Source organism: Centruroides sculpturatus, unplaced genomic scaffold, assembly GCF_000671375.1.
Source record: "Centruroides sculpturatus isolate CEXI.00-Female unplaced genomic scaffold, Cexi_2.0 scaffold1276, whole genome shotgun sequence".
In the NCBI taxonomy this organism is placed as follows: Eukaryota; Metazoa; Arthropoda; class Arachnida; order Scorpiones; family Buthidae; genus Centruroides; species Centruroides sculpturatus.
In genome coordinates, this window is record NW_019385425.1 from 150,336 (window position 1) to 173,573 (window position 23,238).

Below are 23,238 nucleotides of genomic sequence, written 5' to 3' on the forward strand. Positions count from 1 at the left end.
ATGCTTTCAGAAAACAGTTTTTATTAACTTAAGGCCCACCAGTGTCTAAGTGGATAAAACTACTGAACACTCGTAGTTAGTCATAGGATCACAACTGGAAAGTAAACAGTAAACACTTATGATATCGCTTCAAAGCACCAAGCTTATATTTACCAAAGAGAAACTTCCAAGAAAAAATTTGACTTTCATTTTGGGTGCCAAAATTTTTACTTGGTGGAATATTTTTTATATTTTTTGGATATCAATTGATTTTTTTAACTAATTTGACTAATTTTTTCACTGATCTTCTTCTGGTTTCAAATTATTTATGATAATTTATTATAGCTTCAAAAAAACACTCAATAGAAAAATGATGAAAACAATAAAACCAAGATCAGAATCTAACTGCATAAACTAAAAGAAAACTGCAAAATGAAATTAATAGGATTGTTTCAGCTTATTATTCACAGTTTTTATTTGCCAATATAAAAGAAAATAAAAATTAAAATTATATTCTTTTTTATATTGAAAACTACCTTCAGTTCTATTATTACCGGTAACTTCCTCAATCTCAATAAAATTGATTATCAAAGCTTATGTTTTTATTTCTATTTAAATTTTTTAATAAATTTTCTGATACTAAGCTAAGTTTATTGCATAATATACTGTACCAAGTTGTGACATAACATTTTTTTTAATTTTTAGTCAAAAATTACAACAATGTGACAATATAACTGTTAGCATAGACTTAAATTACTATAAGTATTTTCATTGGTAATATTAATTTTAGAATAAAATACTAAAAAAATGTTTTAAATAGAATGTAAATCACACTTTTCTAATTGTGTTAAACTGAAATTGTGCAATTCAAATATCACGTAAATGAAGGTTAGGTGTAATTAATAAACATTAATTAGGTGTATATATTAAAATAATTAAAAAATGTAAAAACTATGTAACTTGAAGCTAAATTCTTAATGTCAGAGTCAATAAAATCAGAATTTCTATTAATTCTACTCTTATTAACTTACTTCATTTAATGTTATCAGTGAGTTATCATCATCAATCTATACAGGTCTTAAAGTGATTACAATAAGCAGATTCTACTATATTTCAATATATGTATGATGCATTACATTCAACATAAGAAAAATTATGTACTAAATGTAACCAAGTAACTACAGATTGTAATGTATTATAAAAATTAAAATTTCTTATATTAAAAAAATATATATAAGCTTTTATACAAGAACAACTATAAACCTTCATACTTTTAATATAATGATAAAATATTTAGATAATTCATTGAATTCTAAAGCTCATTGTTTAAGTATTAGAAGAACACTTAAGTAGTAACTTACATACACATTACATCAGATACAGACAATACATGACACAATACATATATATTTTTTAGTTCTTTTAAAAAATTTTCACTTATAAATAAAAATTCCATTTAACAATACTATACTTTTATGCATGCAACCCATAGGTTATTGTGTTTACAAAAGGAAATTTGAAAAGAAACACAGGTTATGCAATGGGGCAGATTTTATGCTGATTTTGAAGTGCAATCACAAACTTGCACCTATGGAGCAATGACTATTCCCACAGGTGCAGGATATATGAGGCGGCAAGTAATGAAAAAGTTTTATTTTGGTTTTAGCAATTTTCTACAAGGTATAAGACATCATGGGTTAAACGCACAAAAATATGGTACATTAACATATTTTAATAGCCTACATCAGGGGTCACCACGGCCCGTGGGCCAGATCTGGCCCACTGTTGCACTATGCCACAAATGAGTTATTAGTTAACTAGATCAAATGCATGTTATTTCCACCATCCATTTTATATTCTAAGAAGGAATTAGTTTTCGTAACCCTGGTATTTGTCCCTGTTCAACAAATTAGTGATAAATTATCCTCTGGTGATCACAGAAACTACAAAGATTATCTTGAATTGCAAGCATGATATGTGTACTTAATTTTGGTCAAGGACAACTCTGTTTTTCACTATATACTTTGTCATTTTATTTCTGGATCATACTGCAAACACATTTAATAGGATTATTATGGTTGACAAAATGTGTGTTCATTTGCAGAAAGATCAGTCACAACTTCAAGATCTTGCTATTTCTATTTATCTTTCAAGATTCAAGGTATAAACTTTGTAATTCTTTGCATATACCCAAACCCTCTATTAAAACTTTTCTTACTATTTCCATGTTCATCTGTAATTCCTGTGCCATTAATTGAACAATTAATTATCTGTCTGACCAAAAAGCCTATGTACTGTTCACATTTGGGTCTGTCCTTTGTTTTCATCAGTTTACTTCTAGCACCATCATTTATATTTTCTCGTTCCTCCTTGAACCTCTTATACCACTCAAAGTCACTTGACTGTCTCATAGCATATCCTTGCCACATGCAACAGCTGTAATGTTTCAGCAGCACTTTTGCCAATGTTCATATAGGATTTGATGTTAGTGCATTGCTTCAAGTTTCTATTATTCATTTTTTTTGATGCTAAAACTCCTGCACAAACTTATATTGCCTTCACTACTACCCACTCTATCCACTAAATGACAACTGGCTTGTAGCTTATGAATACACTAGTTGAAACCTGCCCAGACATACAGGCATATGATTCTGCATATGTTGCCACACAGGCTACACTACAAAGCTGGGAATTAAATTGTTACATCATATATACAGATGCATCCCACTTTAATTAATCAATATAGACAAAAATCTATAAAAATTTGCATCCTACAAAAAAATGACAATATTTGTACTCTATCAAAGGGTCCACAAAATGGTGCTATTGCTTTCTCCATAGGTGGCAGTATTGTTGATGAAAATAGAGTCGACTTCATTTTCTTTAATGAAAACCCCTATTTTTTTAGTACATATGATTCTATATCAAAAACAAACAAACAAACTTTTATGTGAAACAATTTTTCAAAAGATGCACTTATCAGAAGCTGTGAGTGTTTGAAGTTTTATGCAGCCACCAACAATGTGCATGCATAAATCTATGGATAGCTGTGAAGTTCATTGAATAAAGTAGAAAAATGCTTTAAAATATCATTAGGAAACTATTATTATTTGGTGGAATCAAGATTTGAGAAAGTCATTAACCTATGGGGATTGAAACTTCATACATAAGACAGGGCAAGTTTTGAGCCTTTATTGAATATAAACATCTCAAAAAGCCAATAGTTACATGAAACCAAATGATTATCAGATTAAGTTGGGCTATATTACTGCTACTATTAATAATTAAATACTATGTAATTTGGCCTTAAGATAGGTATTAACTTATTACCTGTTATCATATCAATCTCTAGACAAAATTATGAAGTACTTAATTATTAGTAGCAGCAGTAACATAGCCCAATTTAATCAGCAATCATTTGGCTTTTATTGAATGGTGTTATATACTATAAAATATAGTAAGTGTTTATTCATTAATACATTCACCTTATTTAACATAATCTTGAATATATTTAGCTCTTCAGAATATTTTCTGCTTAATTACTACATATAAAACAATATTTATGCATATGTATGGACTGTAACAATAAAAATCTATAAAATTCAAAAGACATTAACTTTTTTGTTTATTATTTATAATTGTTTATTGCTTAGAAACAATTTCAAATAGTTAGAATAAGAATTTTGTTATCAGTTTTATTAAAGTAACTGTGCTATTGCTTTAAACAATCAATGAAAAAGCTGAAAATCTCAACAGCATCCTTGCATTTCCAACAAATACATTTATTAAAAACACAAACATTTTTGGCATATTTCATAAGTCTGCATCAGGTTTCAATTCGATAACGTTCGAAATTAAATATTACTCGGTCGAGGCCATACATAATTTTATATATATATAATTATGATAAATAAAATATAACAATGAATAATTATAAGACAACTAAAGATACAGTCAAACTTCCATATTACAAACTTTTATGTAGCAAATTTCTCTGTATAATGAATTTTTGCATTGTACCCTGCTTTTTCAGCCAAAAATATACTAAATTACCAAATGATTGCCTAAATATTGGGCTATAATACGGCTAATTATAGCCCGATATTTAGACAATCGTTTGGTAATTTATTATATACTATTGGGCTTAGAGTTGTTGTTATTTACAAAAATATACGTAAAATTGCTTCTAAATAACAAAGTTAAATTTCTGTATAATGAATTTTATTTTTAATTTTTAATCAACCACTAAAAGTAGACTATGCCCTATGGGTCGAATTTGAATTTAGATCCAATTTCAGGTATCAATTTGTGAACTCTTTGTAAAACTATGGCACAAGTGTGAGAAATACTGGTCATTAGCTTTTAAAACCACCATGTAATCTGCCCCCCCATGTGACTACTGATTGTAAAGAAGGGTAAAGGGTAAGGGTTGTAAAGATGTTGCAGGAAGTTGATAAAGGCTAAAAAACGAAAGACATTGCAGCAAAGTTTGGAATTCCTGTAAGTAGTTTATCAACCATAATAACAAATCACAAATCAATTTTGAAATTAGCAAATGATGCAAGACCTACAGGAAAACATGCTATAACTTGTAGAACTTTGTGTTTATAAGTTATAAGTTTGACTGTATATATTTTTATGTTGTGGCTGATTTGCCTGTATTGTGATGATTATCATACCTTTTCATATGGATTATAATATAAAGGTTGCTATGTGGCCTTAAATATTTCTAGTGTTAGCATTCATAGTTTGTGTTCATTGTACAGTATGTGTATCATAATAATTTAGCCTCATTATTTTGTTGCAGATACGCCAGGCTAGAGCCTGGGAATATTGCGAATTTTGAATATCGTGCTAAAGTAGTTACTGGATTATTGTTATCAATATTAAGTTTATGCTATGCCAGTTTGCTTGTTAAAGATCTATTTGTAGAACCAATATACACCAATTGTCCTAACATATGGGTGTTAGTTGACATACTGAGGCAAAGCCCATTTACAAATAAAACCCAATTAAAGCAGAATCTCATTTTAACAGATCGTGGAACAACAGATGTTTTTCTCCAGGTCCTTCCAGATAACACTTCCAGATTTGCATGTGTGCACAACAAAGGTGTATCTCAACATGTTAGACATGGGTTTGGCAATATTGCACCTTAAAATCATGCTTGCATAACAGTAACATTTCATACCGACAATGTCACCAAAAGAAGCTCAGAAGTGTTGTGACATCAAAGCAAACCAAGATGGACAAGTTTTTTAACATATCATGAAGTCCTAATGATCACACATACTTTGTCGCTTTTTGGCTTATTATATATACAGTTTCTATCAGCTTTATTATGGCATAATGTACAATGTTGTACTATACATGTTTATATAAAATAAAGGATAGAAATCTTAAGAGACTGAATAATTTTGAGTATAGGTGTTTTTTATGAGGGGGGTTTAAAAAACAAAAATTTTTTCAAATAACTGATATTTTTTATAAGTAGCAGAAATATATTTCTTACGGTACTGTTGTTTCTATATTGCTTTAAAATTAATTCTTCAAAAACTCTTCTTAAAGAATTTGAAAATCTTAATGATTGATGCAGAATTATACCGTCTTTTTTTTAAATCTGTAACCGCATTTCAACAGAGGCAACTACTAAGGGTTATATATGTTAGTTCTTTATTATGCTATGCATTTTAGGTGTAAGATTTTTGATGTTACTTGCACCCCTCATCAGGTGTTACATTTCTACAATTGGTAAACATACAGTTATATAAACAATTATATCAATATAAACATACAATTTATTACAGTAATTATTACAAGTTATATTATTTAAAATATTTTTTCATTATATTTAACTAGCCTTTTTATTTGTAAATTATACAGCTTTGTGGTGTCGATGTTTTATCCTCTAAAGCATTTCCAACTGTCCTGTCTGTTTACTTACTATTTTGCCCTAACCATTTCCTCCCACACATCATCAATCTCTATTCCATTGTTTAAGTTTATGGTGTTGGTTGTACTAACAATTGCGAGGTGTTCTTTGAATCTACATAGATATCTGTCTTTTTCTTTGTGTATTATTTTTATGTTTTTAGTATTGATTGTACATCCAAATTTGTTCCAATGTTCAGCCCATGGTGACTGGTTATTTTTTTAGTCTGCGTTTTCATGCTCTTTTATTCTAGTTCTGAGTTGTCCCGTTTCTCCTATGTAGATTGCTGGTTTATTGCATTTTAATTCATACACTACTCCTACTTCATCTAGTTTTTCATTATTTTTAATTCTATTTATATTAATGTTATTTTTTATTTTATTTTTTAGTTTGGCTGCTAGTGTAACACCATATTTTTTTTTAATATATTTTTATATTTCTCATATGTACAGTACCTTTGATATAGGGGAATGATGTATATATAACATTTTCTTTTTTATTTTTAACACTAAATCTGTTTTTTTTTATATATATTCTGCTAGGGTAATTGTTCAATATAAAAGTATTTATTAATTCATTTTTTTGTTTTTCTCTGTCTACTGCTTTGAATGTTCTGTTCCATATCTTTGATAGTGCTGTGACAAAATTGTTTCTTTTATTTGTTATAGGGCAATACAATTTGTAGTTTAGAATTTTATCCACATTGCAGTTTTTTTTTATAAGGATATTTCAGCAAGTTTTGGTCCTATTACTGTTCCCATGCTAATACCATTTCTTTTGTCTATATATTTTTTCCCCCTGATATGAAAATAATTATTTTTGAAACTATATTTTATTAACTCCAGTAGCCAGTTGTGTATGTCTAGATTTCTTAGGTTTTTTCAATAAGTTCCCACTTTATTGATGGGTACATAGACATTATGTCCAAACTTAATATCCCATATGTTGATTTTATTTTTACTTCCATTAGTTTTCTTATAAATTATCTGTGTTTTTTTATTGAATAATTTGAACAGGGTACTATTTTTAGTTCTTTCTTTATAAATAATTCTAAATAAGATAATAGTATGTTTAAAATCTATTAATGGTCTGCATATATCACTTGCATTATGTGTTTTTTGCAATTGTAAGTGCACACATCACCATTAACTTAAATAATGAGAAGGAGACAGATGACATGTGGGTGGAAGTGGTAAGGGCAAAATAGCACATAAACAGACAAAAGGCTGTTAGAATGATGCCTCGAGGGTAGGACATTGATACAGTGGAGCACTGTATGTTTCAGCAAAAGAGGTTAGTTGGTTATTATATAAATCATTTGAATGCTGTAATTTGTAATACTGTATATTCTGGCATATAAGACGACTTTTTAACCCAGGAAAATCTTCTCAAAAGTTGGGTGTCGTCTTATAGGGCGGATGCTGCAGTCAGCCAGGATGCCTGGAGTATGTATAGAGATAGAGCAGTGCTGTGCCCAGAAAAACATGCATCTTTCACCCGTCCAGTCTGCCCTTGTATGTATCCTATTACCGTACCTCTTTCTCTGCCTCTCAGATCTCGCTCCTGAAGACTGCAGTGAAGCGGTGCAGGCACGTATGTGCGAGATCTGAGAGACAGAGAAGGAGGTACGATAATAGGATACAAGAGTGGGCCAGTATAAAAATGTCCAACAGTCAAGTATATCACAAACACTATATTTTAACTGTAAAAGTCGAGGGTCGTCTTATACGCCGGAATATACGGTAATTTTGTAACAACTGTATGTTTCCCTATTGTAGATATGTATTACCTGAAAAGAGGTGCATGTGTAATTAAATTTTGCTCCCAAAATGCATTGTATTGTAATAAAAGCTAACAGTTGTAATCCTTAGTAGTTTTGTCTCTGATAAAATGCAGTTATAGCTAAAAAACGATGGTTGTCTTCTGTTTTTTTTAAAAAGATTGATTTTTTTAAAAAAAGAATATATAAAAAACTGCACCATAAGTATATATACATTTCTGTTATTTATATAAGTATTTTATATATATGGCAGCTGTTTATATGTAATGCAAAGATGATAAATTTTATATAAAATATATATTATAGTATGTAATGAGATTTTAAATATATAGATATATTTTATTGTAAATCTGTATTCAACGAATAATTCATTAACATTATTGATCATTATTAATACTTTATGTTAATGAATTATTCGTTGAATACAGATTTACAATAAAATATATCTATATATTTAAAAGCAAGCAAAGTCACTTAGTTCACACACTTCCCATTGATCAAATTCAGCAATGAGTTCTCAAATTCAATCTCTTGGTCCCTAGATGTGCAGAACTATAAAAATTTCAATATATTCTAATTATTAACAATTTTCAGTCAGTCAATAACCAGTAGTATTGACACATGGTCTAGTATAATTTTTGTACTGAATGATAAACAATATTTTAAATTAATTGTTTTAACATGTAAATAGAAAAATTGAAAAATAAACATATGCAACATTTTTAATAATTTCAATTTTATATTAAAAAAAAAGCAGAAAAACTTACTAGGTATTTTCTAGGAAAAGAAAACCGAGTTCGACATTGTAGATTTTAATAGTTTGGCTCAAAACAAATAAACAAATGTGATGCTATGATTCTAATGTTCTATCTACATCAGTTTAAAACCTGCAGGAATGGGGAGGGGAGAATTTTGCATGTCCATCATCACAGCTAATAAAAACATCAAAAAAACATTTAAATTACCCATATGTACAACTAGTGGTCTACCAACTCCAGAAACTGATTAAAACATGAACATGTGCAGCCACAGGACACAAATATGCAAGTTTTCAAAACTTAATCTTGTTACAAGATTAAGCATGTTAAATTCCTGCTACAAAGATCAAAATAAAAAGTTGTTGTAGAGATCAATGTAAATTGACTGCAATTATAAACTCAACTGACATGTAGCACATAATGAACTTACAACTGACTATCCATCCACAGCATTTTCATGAAGAAATTTGACCTTGAATATCTCAGTGCATAGATTGAATTTCAAAATTCTGGCTTTGTCATATCAACCTTGCTGTGTTGTACATACTTGCAAAAAATCATGTTTAATGGTCATGTGTTGCTCTGAACGTCAATTACAGACAAAATATTTTCTGACTTTTGAAAGAGATCCAGCTTACACTCACTCAAAGGAGTTCAATATTTAAGAAATATTTTTGAAAAAATATAATTTATTTTTAAATCATTGAATACTAAAAATGTAAAATAATTGTAATATTTAAATGAAAATAAATAGTTCTAATACAATATAATTATAAAAAATTAGATCTATCTATTCAAAATACAATATATTTCAATCAAGCAATTATTTATTGTTATATTGTCACAATGTCAGGCTGCAATTTTTAATCATATCTTTAATTTATTTCATTTAAAATATATGCTCTCCACCTCAAATTAATACTGTAGTGTCTTGCCCCTGTACATCATACTTTCCTTTAACATTAGTCGTGCTAGTCTTCTATTAACTGCTTTCAGTGGAAAAGTTTTGAATTGAAATAACATGACTTCCAGTTTGCATCAAAAGTTCATGTATAGTCAATTGGGCCTCCTGTTCCTTAGATTTCCATATCCAATCTCATCTTTCATCTATCTTACTCCGTTCTCAAGATTAAAGACAGATGGGCAGACAGCCAATAGTGAGAATTTATAGGTCTATAAATTTTTCAAATTGCAGTCTAATTAAAATCACAAAAAGAAACGTGTACATAAAAACAACACCCCAACACTGGCTAATATTAATCTGAGATCCACTATGTCACAAAACCAATGAGCCAACATAAAAGTTTATTGGTTTTGTGATGTAGTGCAGGGGTGGCCAACTTTTGTGTATACAAGATCTACTTTTTATCTTAAAAATGTGTTGCGATCGACTTATTGTAGGCATAGTCTAAGTGGTGAGGGGAGGTGTGAAATACATACTATGTTTAGATAGGTAAGAAAAGCTACAATTTAATTTAAAACATGAAGAAAAGGTACTTATATTTTAAACAGAAGAAAAATTGAAACTCAATGTTGTCACTTTTGGGGACCACCACTTCACCCTTCCTCTCTCTACTCTGTCTAACCTACTCTCTCTGTCCCTCTTCCCGCCTTTCTTTTTTCGGTTTTACGACCCTTTGCCTACATTTCTTATTCCCCTTTTACAACTTTATGCAAATGGATTGTGCATGGACCAACAAAACTGCATCTGAGGGAAGACACGGAGATCCGATATCACTACAGTTGCATTCGGTTACAAGTGTAACACATTAAGTCAAGACATTGCAAGCGATCAAACAAAATTGGCTTTGCAATCGACTTGTTGGCCATCCCTGATGTAGTGAATCTCGGAGAAATATGTACATAAAAATACTATGCCTATTCATGTTAAATAAGATTTTATCTATCTTATATTAAATTGAATACTAACTACAAACCTCAAAACAATAAATGAGAATCTATAAATTTTGGCAAAGTTTAAGAACTGCTACATTAAAAATTCATCCACTAAATTCTGTGGATGAAACAATGAAATCAACATAACATACACCTATTCACTACATTCATTTTGTCACATTTATCATGGTGCTTTTGTAATTTGCTCAGTAGAAATAAATTATAACTATTGTAAAATTTTTGTTTACTTGGGTCATTCTAAGTTAAGAGGTACTTTCAACGTCCATGAGAAAAAATCACATGTTTTTCAAAAATTTGTTTGAAATAATGTTATTATCTCTCAAAACTCACCATCTTCTTTATGGTCACTTAAATTCATTACTTAAATATACTTAATTTAGTCACAATAGTACTTCAAACATGAAAAACATATCTCCCCTGGCCTGTCCCCTAACCGATTCTGTTCGTGTATCAGTAATTTTAAATACATAGAAATCTAATAAAATATCAAAATCATTCATTTTAATAAAATAGGATAAGTAAATTATTGTAATCTAACAAGTAAAATTACGTAATATTTCTTTTTCATAAAAAAATATTTACATCTAATTTGTCCCGCATTTTTCGCGTCTCGTCCCCTGGCATTTTGTATTTGTCAAAAAACGATGTTTGTTTACTTTGTCGCGGGAAATTGTGACCTTGAACACATTTCATTGGACGTGAAGTTAGCAGCAAGCATCAAGCGAGCTAACCACGCAGCAATTTTGTCAGTGATTTCGGTAACGTTACTCTGTGGGTACAGTTGTGAAAGAGTGAAGTGATCTCTCCCCTGGTAAGTTTTATTTTGTGATTATTTATCTAAGAACTTTATTTTATTTGTATATTTACTGTTATTTGTGCATAGATTCTCATATTTATTTGTTAATTATGTACGATAAATACTGTTACGATTATTTCAGTTTTCTAACGAAAAATTATCTCCCCTGTCATATCTCCCCTGCCTTTTAAGATTCCAGGGGAGATATAAAAACGTCAGATCAGAGTATTTTTATGGATAACACGTAAACCGTTGTTCCGTAATTTAGTCAATATACATTTTTACTCTTTTAGCCTATCTCATACATTTAATTATGGTATAATATGTCTTTTACAGAATGTTAGCAAGAAAAAAAATGACATATAAAGAACGCCTAGAAAAAAAACGTGTAGCAGAAAGATTAAGGTACCAATGCATAAAAAATGACCCTGACAAATACGCACTACAAAAACTTAAAGAACGTGAAAAGTATCAAAAGAAGAAAGAAAAAGGAATTGTTAAGACTGTGAACCAAATGACCCCCCAAAAACAGCGAAAAGCTAGAAAATTGTGGAGAGAAAAAGCAAAGAATCGTAGATGTCTTTTAGCACTTCAAGTCATAAGTAATGAATCCTCAACCCTTCCTAGTTCGGATAATGAAGACCCACTGCTACTACCACCTCCTCAGAATGAAGATATTAACAGGCTGCTTGAAAATAAACAGTCTGATAATTTAATAATTATAAAATGAATAAATAAAGTTGATTCTTAAAAAAAAGTCTATTTTCTTTCATAAAGCAATGTTAAAATCTCTCCCCTGTTCATAAAGTATCCTACCCTGTACACCTAGTCTCCCCCCTGTATTGAGTATCTCCCCTGGTCATTCATAAAACAAGATAAAATAAATAAATTGACTGGCCACCTTGCAGATATGCACAAATTAGTTGTTTCAATAAAAATGTTACATAATTAGATTAAATTTCTAACATTTATGTTGTGGCCACATCTCTTAACCAGTGAGTACCTCTTAACTTAGAATGACCCACTTACAGTATTACAAATACATATTGTATTTATTGTGTCTTCTTAGATAATAATGTTTTATTAGAATACACATATTTTTTGAAGTACATTATTACCTATCAAATATAAGATTCACACAAATCCACATTTTGAAAAAATTTTGGTTTCTCTTTGAATATAAGTTATATAAACAATTATTTTAATTAGAATTATGATTTAACTAAATACACAAGTATAAATTTTAAGTAAAATTTTAAAAAATGCATTTCAACTATATACTAGCATGTTTTTTTTTTCCTTACAAACTCATTACAAAACAGTTGTTTCATTATAAATTTCTAATAATTACATAATGATTACACTTTAAGTATTCATGCACAGTTGCCAGATTTGGTGGTGTTTTAAGTGTCTTAGTGATGAAAAATTCGTTCTGGTGATTTGGCAAAATTTTTGCTGATATTTACTAGAGACAATTTAGCAATAAACTGTAATATTTTACAAAAATAATGTAAGAATAATGTAACAATATGCATAATTTTTGCAACCATGTTTTCATTTAGTAGGGAAATTTTAGATAGAGAAATGAGTAACAACCACATCAGAATTCCCAACCTATTGAATATAAAACCTAATTTTAAAAAATCACATTTTTCATAATTAAAAACAGAAATCACTAACTTTCAATATCTATCAATAATGTTTCAGCAGAAGGCTGAAAAACACAAATTTTTCACATTAACTATCCACAAAAATTGACTGACAAATTTCATAATTTTTTCATTATGTGATGGTGATATTTCATCTGTAGATATCATCATCATTGGACTAGCTCATCTAAGTTTAGCATTCCAATTTTCATCTTTCTGAAGTGTCTGTTATATTCCTAAAAGTGATCTCTTCAATACTTTTAGCAATGTCATATACCTTCTTTTCTTCAGCCTTCATTTTCCAAAGTTTTATAACTTCTTCCTCATTGAATTGCTTTAGTTTGGTCATATTTGTAATAAAATAAACTTACTTATACAATACTAGCTTTAAATAGACTAAAATGTTCTAGCAGATTTTAAAATGATTTAAAATTTAAAAATAGTTTTATATTTATTTTGTAAAGTTATTTGCTAAGCTATAATGAAATTCCATGAACTTTTTGGATGTACCTCATATCTATCTAAATAATCACAAAGCACTATTATAGACCTAGTTTTTATAAATTAATTTCACTTTATATTTAATAATATTCTTTTTATAATCTTTAAAATAAGTATAATTTTATTAAAAAAATGATTTATCACTTCAATATAGACTCAACATATGTAATAAATAGAGTAAATTGACATTAACTCACTACTCAGATATTAATTTTAGAGATGATTTTAAATTTCTAATTTTCCATTATAAAGAATAATTAGCACATCATTTAAAACACAGTGCTTAAATGTAATAAATGTAATATAATATGATTGTGATGTGATTACAAGACAACAAACTACTTTAAAATTTTTTTGTTTTAATTTGAATGTTTTTGGAACACATTTGTTTTTCATGCTTGTTGTCATTCAGAAAATATCAGATTTGTATTTATTTTAAAGGAAAGAAATATAGTTTTAAAGAATATTAAAAGTGTGTTTGAGTGATTATTAATCTAAATATATAAAATTGCTTGTCCTGACTGACTGACTCACTCACTCACTGACTGACTGATTCATCATCGCCCAGAGCAAACCGCTTAACCTAGAGAGGTGAAATTTGGTAGACAGTTAGGGTACGTCATGGAAATGCACACTAAGAAGGGATTTTTCAAAATTCCCCCGCAGAGGGGAGAGGTAGAGCATTAAGGCTTAACCGGAAAAACGGCTTCTACTGTACTATTTTACATGCGATTTTTTGTTTTCAACTACGTTTGGTCTTTATTGAGTACTTAGGTGTATTAAATTGATAACATTTCAATTTTAAAAATGTTTGATCCGTTTTAAATTTGAATTTGTTATTGCATATTGGTTCGATTGTAAACGTTCCAGAAACTTGATCAAATTGAAGATAGTTCGTTTGATTCTTGGCAATTCTCTTCAGCAGTAGGTGTTATATGACAATTACTATGGTTATTGAAATATTAAATGTAAATGGGGTTTGCTTGGAAAACCTCCGCGGACGAAGTTGCGGGTAACAGCTAGTATTGTTATATATTTATACTTGCAATATATTAATATTATATTAAAACCTGTTATGGAAGATTTTAATTATTAAATGTATTTCATGAATCATTTCAAATGACTTTGGTTAAAATAAATGGTTAACGTTACTTCTTTAACTTTTGTTTTGTGATTTTGAGTAACATAACTTCAAAATTTTTTGTTGCTTCCATTCTTCCTCTGTAATAATATAATCCAAATATCAATAATGATTTGTATATCTGTTTCTTTAACTTATAAGAAATGTATTTGCCTTGTATATTTTATTATTTCAAGATTTGATTTGCAGAAATAGAGTCAGATTTATTTTTGTTCTTTTAGTTATTTTGCAGAAGATAAGTTATAATTATATATTATTATGTATAATTTAAAATACATTCAGGCCCATATATAACAAGATTGGTGTATAAATTATTGGTTAATACAAACTTTATTCTGTCACCTTGAATCTTTAATGTTAAACAAGACTAAATGTTCAGATGATATGAAGTACACTGTTATGAAGTGATATATTAGATATAATGAAGACTGCACTCGGTGATGTGTGGCATTGCTGATAATATACAGTACAAGGAAAAGCCAACCTTATTGCTTAAACTTGAACATCACACAAATTCTTATAAGTCTTCCAACTAAAAGTTAATTTTTTTTTCTCATCTGGCAATATAGTCTGACTTCTTGCTTTAAATGTTTAGGCCAATGACTAATGCTAGATGATCAAATCAAACGTGATGCTTTATTACTCCTTTTGCTTTTATTAAGGAACTACAGTAGTCAGTCAGATTTTCAATGTGAGGTCTAATCAGCTAATTGATTGTTTCTTTGTTCTTCTAGACTTCAAAAGAATCAGGATCATATTCACTTTCCTCTAAGATCTAGATAAGATTGCATATTGAATAACACTGTGAATTGAACAAAGTTTCAATTTACTATATATATAATACATTTGAACAACCTAGGAAAGTATAAACAGTGTAAAATTGTCATGTAATTTTAAAAAATTGATCAACATATTGTAAAAACTGTTCAAGATTCAAGGTAAAACTGTTTTCAGTTAGAAGAAGTTAATGCATTTATTATTTATATTATAGACATTGGTCACATGGCTAAAACATAACTTACTTAAAAACATGACATCTGCCAACAAGATGGTGCTCAGAACTGTCACTTTGGGGTTCCACATTTGGAAATGAATATCTGCAAAGGGTAACATGTTGATCTTTTCTTTATTCTTTACCAATAAATATCATTAGAATGTCTGACCACTGTGCTCAGCTGTCTGTTAAATACTCAATAGGCTAAGTGGAGCATATAGTGTGACTCCTTATAGTGCCTGAAAGCAGGGTGATTTCAGGGAAGTTTATCTTGTGAAGAATCACATGTAGAGGTGTGGTTCATTTGACTTTTTGCTCCTATGGGCATGCTCTACAGCTCTGTTAAGGTCCAACAGTGTCATTCACATCTGTAATCTTGTCCATATTGGTACAGTATGTGACAAATCCATAAAAAAAATCATTTTCTTTTTAAATTATATGACAATTTTATACTGTTTTTACTTTTCCTTTTATATGTTGTTCAAATTTATTATACAAATAATAAATTGAAATTTCTTTAAGAATAACATGTATAAATTCTGTTTTACAGTGTCAATTTGTACTGTGCTTTACTTTTGTGACAACAATATCACTCTAAAAGCAATTCAATAGTATTTTCACATGTACAATTTTCTCACTTATACAATATTTTCTCAGTTCCCTTAAAAAATGTATAAATGAGGTACAAATGTACTTTAAAAAAACATATTTTTTAAAAATTGGTTAAAAATTGAACAATAGATGGCACTGACATCAACATTACTGACTGTGTCACCACTTATCTGTCACTGACTGGTTACAAACTTGTCTATATATGTAATGATGACAAATAGTGTGTATGTGCTGTTTGTCTATGTGATTCTAACTATTTAGCCTATAATAAAAATACAATTCAACTAAATACATATATAATCTATACCCCTTAACATGAAAGTGAATGTTTTAATGAAAGTTATAGAAAACTGGTTAAAGCTTGCCTGCTAATGAGAAAATACCAAATCTATTTTCAAAGAATATAAGAAATGACAGAAAGTTAGTCATAACATCAAAATTGAAAATAATTTTATACTTGAAAATACATATTCATAGTAGGAAAGCAAAAATAAAGACATCAGTTCAATGTTAAATGTTTGCACTCTAAATAATTCTATTTATGCTAAATCAAAATAATGAAAATAATAGAACAACCCTATATTTAATTTATATAATTTATCAACCCTATATATTTAATCTATATAACTATATAACCCTATATATTTAATCTATAAACCTATATTTAATCTATATAATTTATCAACCCTATATTTTTCTAAATAATAGAACTATAATGTTAAAATTTATAATAATTTAGTAATGAATAACAAGAATACCACTCAGCAAATTAAATAAATACAATAACTTATCATTAAAATTATGAAAAAAAAATGATTAAAAAAAAACATCAAAATGACAACTTGCTTACATCTCAACATAGAGTGATCACAAATGAATTGATACAAAAACATCTTTAGGCTTTATCTGCCCAGTTTCAGGACAAAGTTCAACAGTAAAACAATAAATATGTCTTTATTTGACAACTGAGTAATGAATATAAAATATTAAAGTCTGAATGAATCATTCCTGTTTTAATGTTAAAACTTTTTAAAACTTATAAAAATTACTTAATTAAAAGAAAAAATTATTATATTCTTATTTATATAATTATAACAATAAATATATAAAAATTGAAAACACTTTCATTTATCAGACATTTTCGGCTATATTATCCGAATACCTGGATAACAGTTTACTATATAAAGCAAAATTATAAATATTACTTAACCAAATTATTAACATTTTATCATCATTAAGAATTTCTTCTATTAATTAATTAAACTGATCCATCAAGTAACTTTATCTTACATTTTAACAATTGTTTACTTTATCAGTATGCTAATTCATGAGAATATACACGCAACTCACAATCTACAGGTTGCTGACCCCTGCATACTTGTAAAAGTTGTATTAATTTGAAATATTTATAATTTGAAAAATGTTTGTATTTGTTTATTAAGCCACAAATATGTGAATTGGTTTATAAAAAGGCTGACCAAATCATAATTATTTTATATTTTATGTAATGGAAATACCACACATTTTTATGGGATCAATTATAAATTATATACCATAAAACACAACGATATATGACCCATTATGTTTATATTTAAGATTTAAATGTTATCTTAAGCTTCTTAAATCGAACTACAACACGTTTTTATCATCAATTTGAATGAATTCGAAATGGTATTACGGCTGTTATTGAAATATCTTTTAAACCGAATTTATAATACGGTAATGCAGTTCCAATCATATAAACTTGTAAATCGAGGATTTTAAATTGTGAACTTACTAAATTACAAAGACTAGTTGAAATATGAAACATTCTTCTTTCAAATCGATACAATATTCGACACCATTAAACTCGGATTAAAAGTTGTGTTGCCAGATTATCTCGAAAATGTGCCTATTATTTCTATAGATAAGAAACTCCTAATTCTTTTTAATTATAAATAGAAAGCTACGCAGTTCGTATCATAAAATCGCCGATTACCTAATGAAATTAATTTATAAATATTAAATAATGATTTATTTGAGTGAAAAAAAATGTTTTTATTTTTTTATGCGGAATTTTATTTTTTCGTATTCGAATAAATGTCATCGTAATTGGATAGAAAATATATTTATTTGCAGATTTAGAGTATTATCAGTTTTTTGTTATTGATATTTTCCTGTTTTTATATTCTTTTGTATTGTGTATATTATTAAGAATAAACTATTTGAATTTTTAAACTTCGTGATAGATCAATGGTGTCAAATTCAATAGCTCCGCTATAGCTATTTACTTATGGTAAATCGTATTTTTACTACTGGACAAGGAAACATGATTGATAAAAACATGTCTAGAATACAGTTTACGAGCAAATATAAGCACGAACAAATTATAGGTTATGCAGTGTCCCTGAATTTGTTCTATTAAGAGTGAGGATAGTCCCGCATGCTTGATTTGTAAGATTTATTGGAGCAAGGATCGAGCTGTATCGAGTAGTCGGCAATGTATTTCGGTAGAAAATTACGTCCACTCCGACTAAATAATCTACCTAATATATGCTGTACATATATATATATTACTTTTAATTTTTCTACTTCGTAAGTAAGAGTAATTTTTCCAATGTTATCGTGGATTCATCCAGGCCCGCAATGTGAGCGGCCGAATAGTGACGGACGAAACCGGACACATTCGAAACAGACTACCCTGAAAAATTTCTGGGCTTGCTCACCCAAACTTGATCTGTAAGGCTTCGATTATCCGACCATCTTATCATGGTATATTTTAAAAATTCGGATCAGTCTCGAACCTTAGAGCGATAAGATGATACTGTATTTAATCATGTAGTGTATTGCCATTTAGTGAATACGAGTTTTAGTAGCTAGAAATAATAAAATATTTTGAGGAATTAACTATGAAATATTATGTTGTCGTTTATTGATACATTATAAGTCTGCAACATAGTAGATAGGGTGGACATATTTCCTGCACTTTTTAAATTTTGACTTTTGCTCTGTGGTTCACTAACAGAGCCGTTTTTCAATGTCCATTATAGGTTCGGTTAGACTCACAATGGGGGTAACCGGTAGTAAGAGAGGGGCCTAGCATATCAGGATAAATCCATGAAAAATTTCTGGGGTTTTCCAGCCCGAGATTCAACAACGACAAGAGTTTATCGGCTACATGCAAAAAATGTTTTGCCTAAATTTTGTCTTCCGTCTCTCCATAAAAACAATTATACAGTATACCAAAAAAACAAATTTTTACTTTTATGAAATTAATAAAACATTTCAATTGAGTTTCAGTTTTCGAAGAAATCATACTACAAGAAATTTACTGTATATATATTTTCATTTTTGAAACTTTTTTCGTATGAGCACCTTTTACGAAAGCTTTTTTCCCAGCTCATTGTAGATTCGGCCAGGTTCACAATGTAATCGATGAACGTCGAAACCATTTTATTTTCGATTATTTGAAAAATAATCATATTCACAAAATGCTTTCGAATTTCCTCCTTTGATCAAATTAGGATCAAAGTACAGTGGGTGATCGGTTAACGAGCAGATCTGATAACGAACAAATCGGATTACGAACACTTTCGCAAAAGATTTTTATGTTCGGACAACGAACACATGATCGGATAACGAACACCCCATAGAACAAACACAAGAAGAAGCGATGTAAAATAATGAATATCGATTGGTCTTGTCTTCGGGCAACAATTCGAAACTTTTCGAGTGTGGGAGACATCGACATCGACGCTCAAGCCGGTATATACCGATCGGATAGTAAGTATTCCTCCGAACTTTGAAACTGTCCCTTGTAATTCCAGCCTTTTATTTTTCTGACAAAACAATTCATTTATGTATTCGCGAGACTCGGGTAGGCATTTGTTAAGTTTTCCGTCTGTTTTTCTTTACGAAACGTGACTGTATAATAGCAAAGGTAGAGAGTGTGCAGAAGATGCCTAATGTTGCTGGGCAGTATGGCGCGAACAGGTCTACAGTAGGTTTCAGTTCAATCTTATTTTAAAAAAATACTGTATAATCAAGAAGACTCAAGCAGCTAAAGGAGTAACAAAAATTACATCTGAGAAATAAAGAACATCGAAAAGTTCATAATGGAACCTGAAACGGATCTGACGACAGAAGAACGCCAAGAACTCTTGAATGAAGAACACCAAGAAACTCAGTGAGATATGTTTTCTTCTGAAAAAGAGGATTAATGCCAATATCTGTTATTAANAGTTCATAATGGAACCTGAAACGGATCTGACGACAGAAGAACGCCAAGAACTCTTGAATGAAGAACACCAAGAAACTCAGTGAGATATGTTTTCTTCTGAAAAAGAGGATTAATGCCAATATTTGTTATTAAAGATCCTTTGAAGAAGTGGGTGAATGTCAGAACAACGGTCTTACAATGACATCCAAACCAAGTTGAGGCTTGAGGATTTCTATAATTGAAACCCTATTAATTACTTACGAAAAATCCTGAAGAAGAGAGAAAAGCAATCGACATTAGACAGATTCTTTAACCCTTTCAGAAGGAAAAAACATGACTAATAAAAATGCAAAACTGTGTATGTATGTATTTTATTATTACATATAAATAAACGTAGTAAGAAAGTATATATTTTTTTATTTTTTGGGGTCTCCAAAACGAATTAATTAAATTCCCATTAAAACCTATGGTAAATCGATAATCAGTTAACGAACAATTCGGATAGCGAACAAAGTCTTGGAACGGATTACGTTCGTTAACCGATCATTCACTGTACTTTAGAAAATTATTTCGTGAATAATTTTGATGAAACTGGGAACGCGGCTAAGTGGTGAGAGGTGGGGCCCGATATATCCGGGACATATCATAACCGAAAAATTTCCGGGATTTTATGGACTGCTCAGATTCAATCCCGAGTCCTGAGTGGTAGGTTGATGTGTTAATCCCTGCCATACCGCTGTCCGGTATTAATGCCATGAAAATTTGCGAATGTTTTAGCGTGATATTGTATTAAAACTAGTAAATAGAATATCGACTAAGAGAAAAAGATATACAGTTGTCCCTTGATAATCCGACAGGTATGGAACCAAAGGTGCGTCAGATTACCAAAAGTGTCCGGATTACCGAAAATAATTATATATTTCGCATTGTTTTGCTAGCAGTAACTTACAATATTCTCTACTCCAACTGTTCGAACAGAACTGCTCACAGAAAACACACGAAATGTGTGTCATCGAGTAAGAATTGGATGGGGAGATTCACATCGCGACATGCTTCTGTGCAAGCAGACACGTAACGGGGACGGGTACCTTGACGGGAGGTGCGTCGGACTACTGAGNGAAAAATAATCATATTCACAAAATGCTTTCGAATTTCCTCCTTCAATCAAATTAGAATTAAAGTACTTTAGAAAATTATTTCATGAATAATTTTGATGAAACTGGGAACGCGGCTAAGTGGTGAGAGGTGGAGCCCGATATATCCGGGACATATCATAACCGAAAAATTTCCGGGATTTTATGGACTGCTCAGATTCAATCCCGAGTCCTGAGTGGTAGGTTGATGCGTTAATCCCTGCCATACCGCTGTCCGGTATTAATGCCATGAAAATTTGCGAATGTTTTAGCGTGATATTGTATTAAAACTAGTAAATAGAATATCGAGTAAGAGAAAAAGATATATTCGGAAATAAACAATAATATGAACATTTCTTCTCAGCCTCCCTGGAACGCAACGAAAGCGTCTTATTCTCACAATCAGTGCCGGATTTACCTTTGAAAAGGCCCAAAGCAATTGAAATTTTTCAGGGCACCTTGCAATTAAAAAAATAAATAAATAAATAAAATTGGAAGTGAAAAGAAAAGCAGAAATTAAAGAAATAATTAAAATAATTTATCATTAATATACAGATTATTACATAGTTTATCATAGTGTTTAGTGGTTTCAGTGGGTACTGATGGGCTTTTATGCAAACTAATATTCACAAATAAAACATATTGTTCTCTGTTCAATTTTGGCGAAAAGTCAATACCGTACTTCAAAAGTCTTTAATTTGCTTGCACTACTTTATCTGCATGCATAAATATCTGTTTTAATTCCGGAAATGCTTGTTAAATTTTTTTAACAAACCAGAGAATATGACATTAATTTTATTTAATAATAAATGTAATTATACAGATAAAATATAAGTAGGCAGATTGATAGTGGCAATTTTTTATTTCGAAAACACATCTATAGGACGCATCTGAAACACTTAATGCTCTTCATAATCTTCACATTTGATACTACAGTAATATTGTATGACGGCCGGATGGCCGAGTGGTCAAGGTGGCAGCCTAACGCTTTGGAGGACTCAGGATCGAATCCGGACGGGTCGAAAATTCCCCAGGAAATTTTCGGGGGTGGTCCGTCTGGATATGTCAGTCCCGTCCCTCACCATCCGGCCCCCCATTGTGGACCTGGCCGAACCCATAATGGGCTTGCTAAAAAGAGGCCCACAAAGCGGAAAGAGTTTTAAAATGTCCCATAATTGTACACGTAGTTACTTCTGGTGCGATGACTTCGACAACAGAGCCATCTGTCTTATCCACCGAGGCCTATTGGAGTTGTATCGAATAAGATGTAGTCGTATTTGAAACTATTTCTCTTACAAGTTAGTATCCGTAAGAAACGTTCTTATCTGTTAGCACTCAAACCCATTTCCTGCACAATAATGCTACAGCACACATTGTTAAGATATGTATTAATTAAAAAATGGGGTTCAGCGATTTTGGAACATTCACTGTAATCTCCTGACCACATCCCATGCGATTTTGATATCTTTCCAGAAATCAAGGAAAAAGTTCGGGATCAAGATTCAAAATGAGAGACAATATTGTTGGTGCTTGGCAGTGGTATGTACGAATTCTCTTGAAACTTTCGTCCAGGAAAATTTCGCGCAGACGATCCAGACGTTAGAAAAAGTGCTTGAATAATGCAGTAGAATATTTGAAGGATGTTCTTAAGATTGGTTCTTATATATTAATTCCAACTGTCATGTGTAACTTAATGGCAATATATATATATATTTTATCATTATCCTTGTAGAACACATGCCAGCGAAAGACTTCTTTGTCACAATTATTTTTACGCTACTGCTATATATATAGCATATAGCAGCATATATGTATATATATATATATATATATATACTTAACTGTATA

The 23,238-nt window shown here is 30.1% G+C and overlaps 1 protein-coding gene across 3 annotated transcripts in view; it reads right to left on the reverse strand.

Annotated features, from left to right (window-relative positions):
* Positions 1 to 17,990, reverse strand: part of LOC111638867 (cysteine/serine-rich nuclear protein 3-like) — a 95,490-nt gene extending 77,500 nt beyond the window's left edge. For 2 of the 3 annotated variants that reach the window (XM_023384639.1, XM_023384636.1), the window contains exon 1: positions 17,837 to 17,988. Coding sequence is in view for 1 of the 3 variants with exons in the window: in XM_023384638.1 (XP_023240406.1) it covers positions 17,837 to 17,869 (33 nt within the window). In the remaining 2 variants the exon portion in view is untranslated. Of the gene's footprint in view, positions 1 to 17,836 lie in introns of all 3 variants that reach the window. The other variant, XM_023384638.1, reaches the window with a different exon arrangement.
* Between the last annotated feature and the right edge of the window lie 5,248 nt (positions 17,991 to 23,238).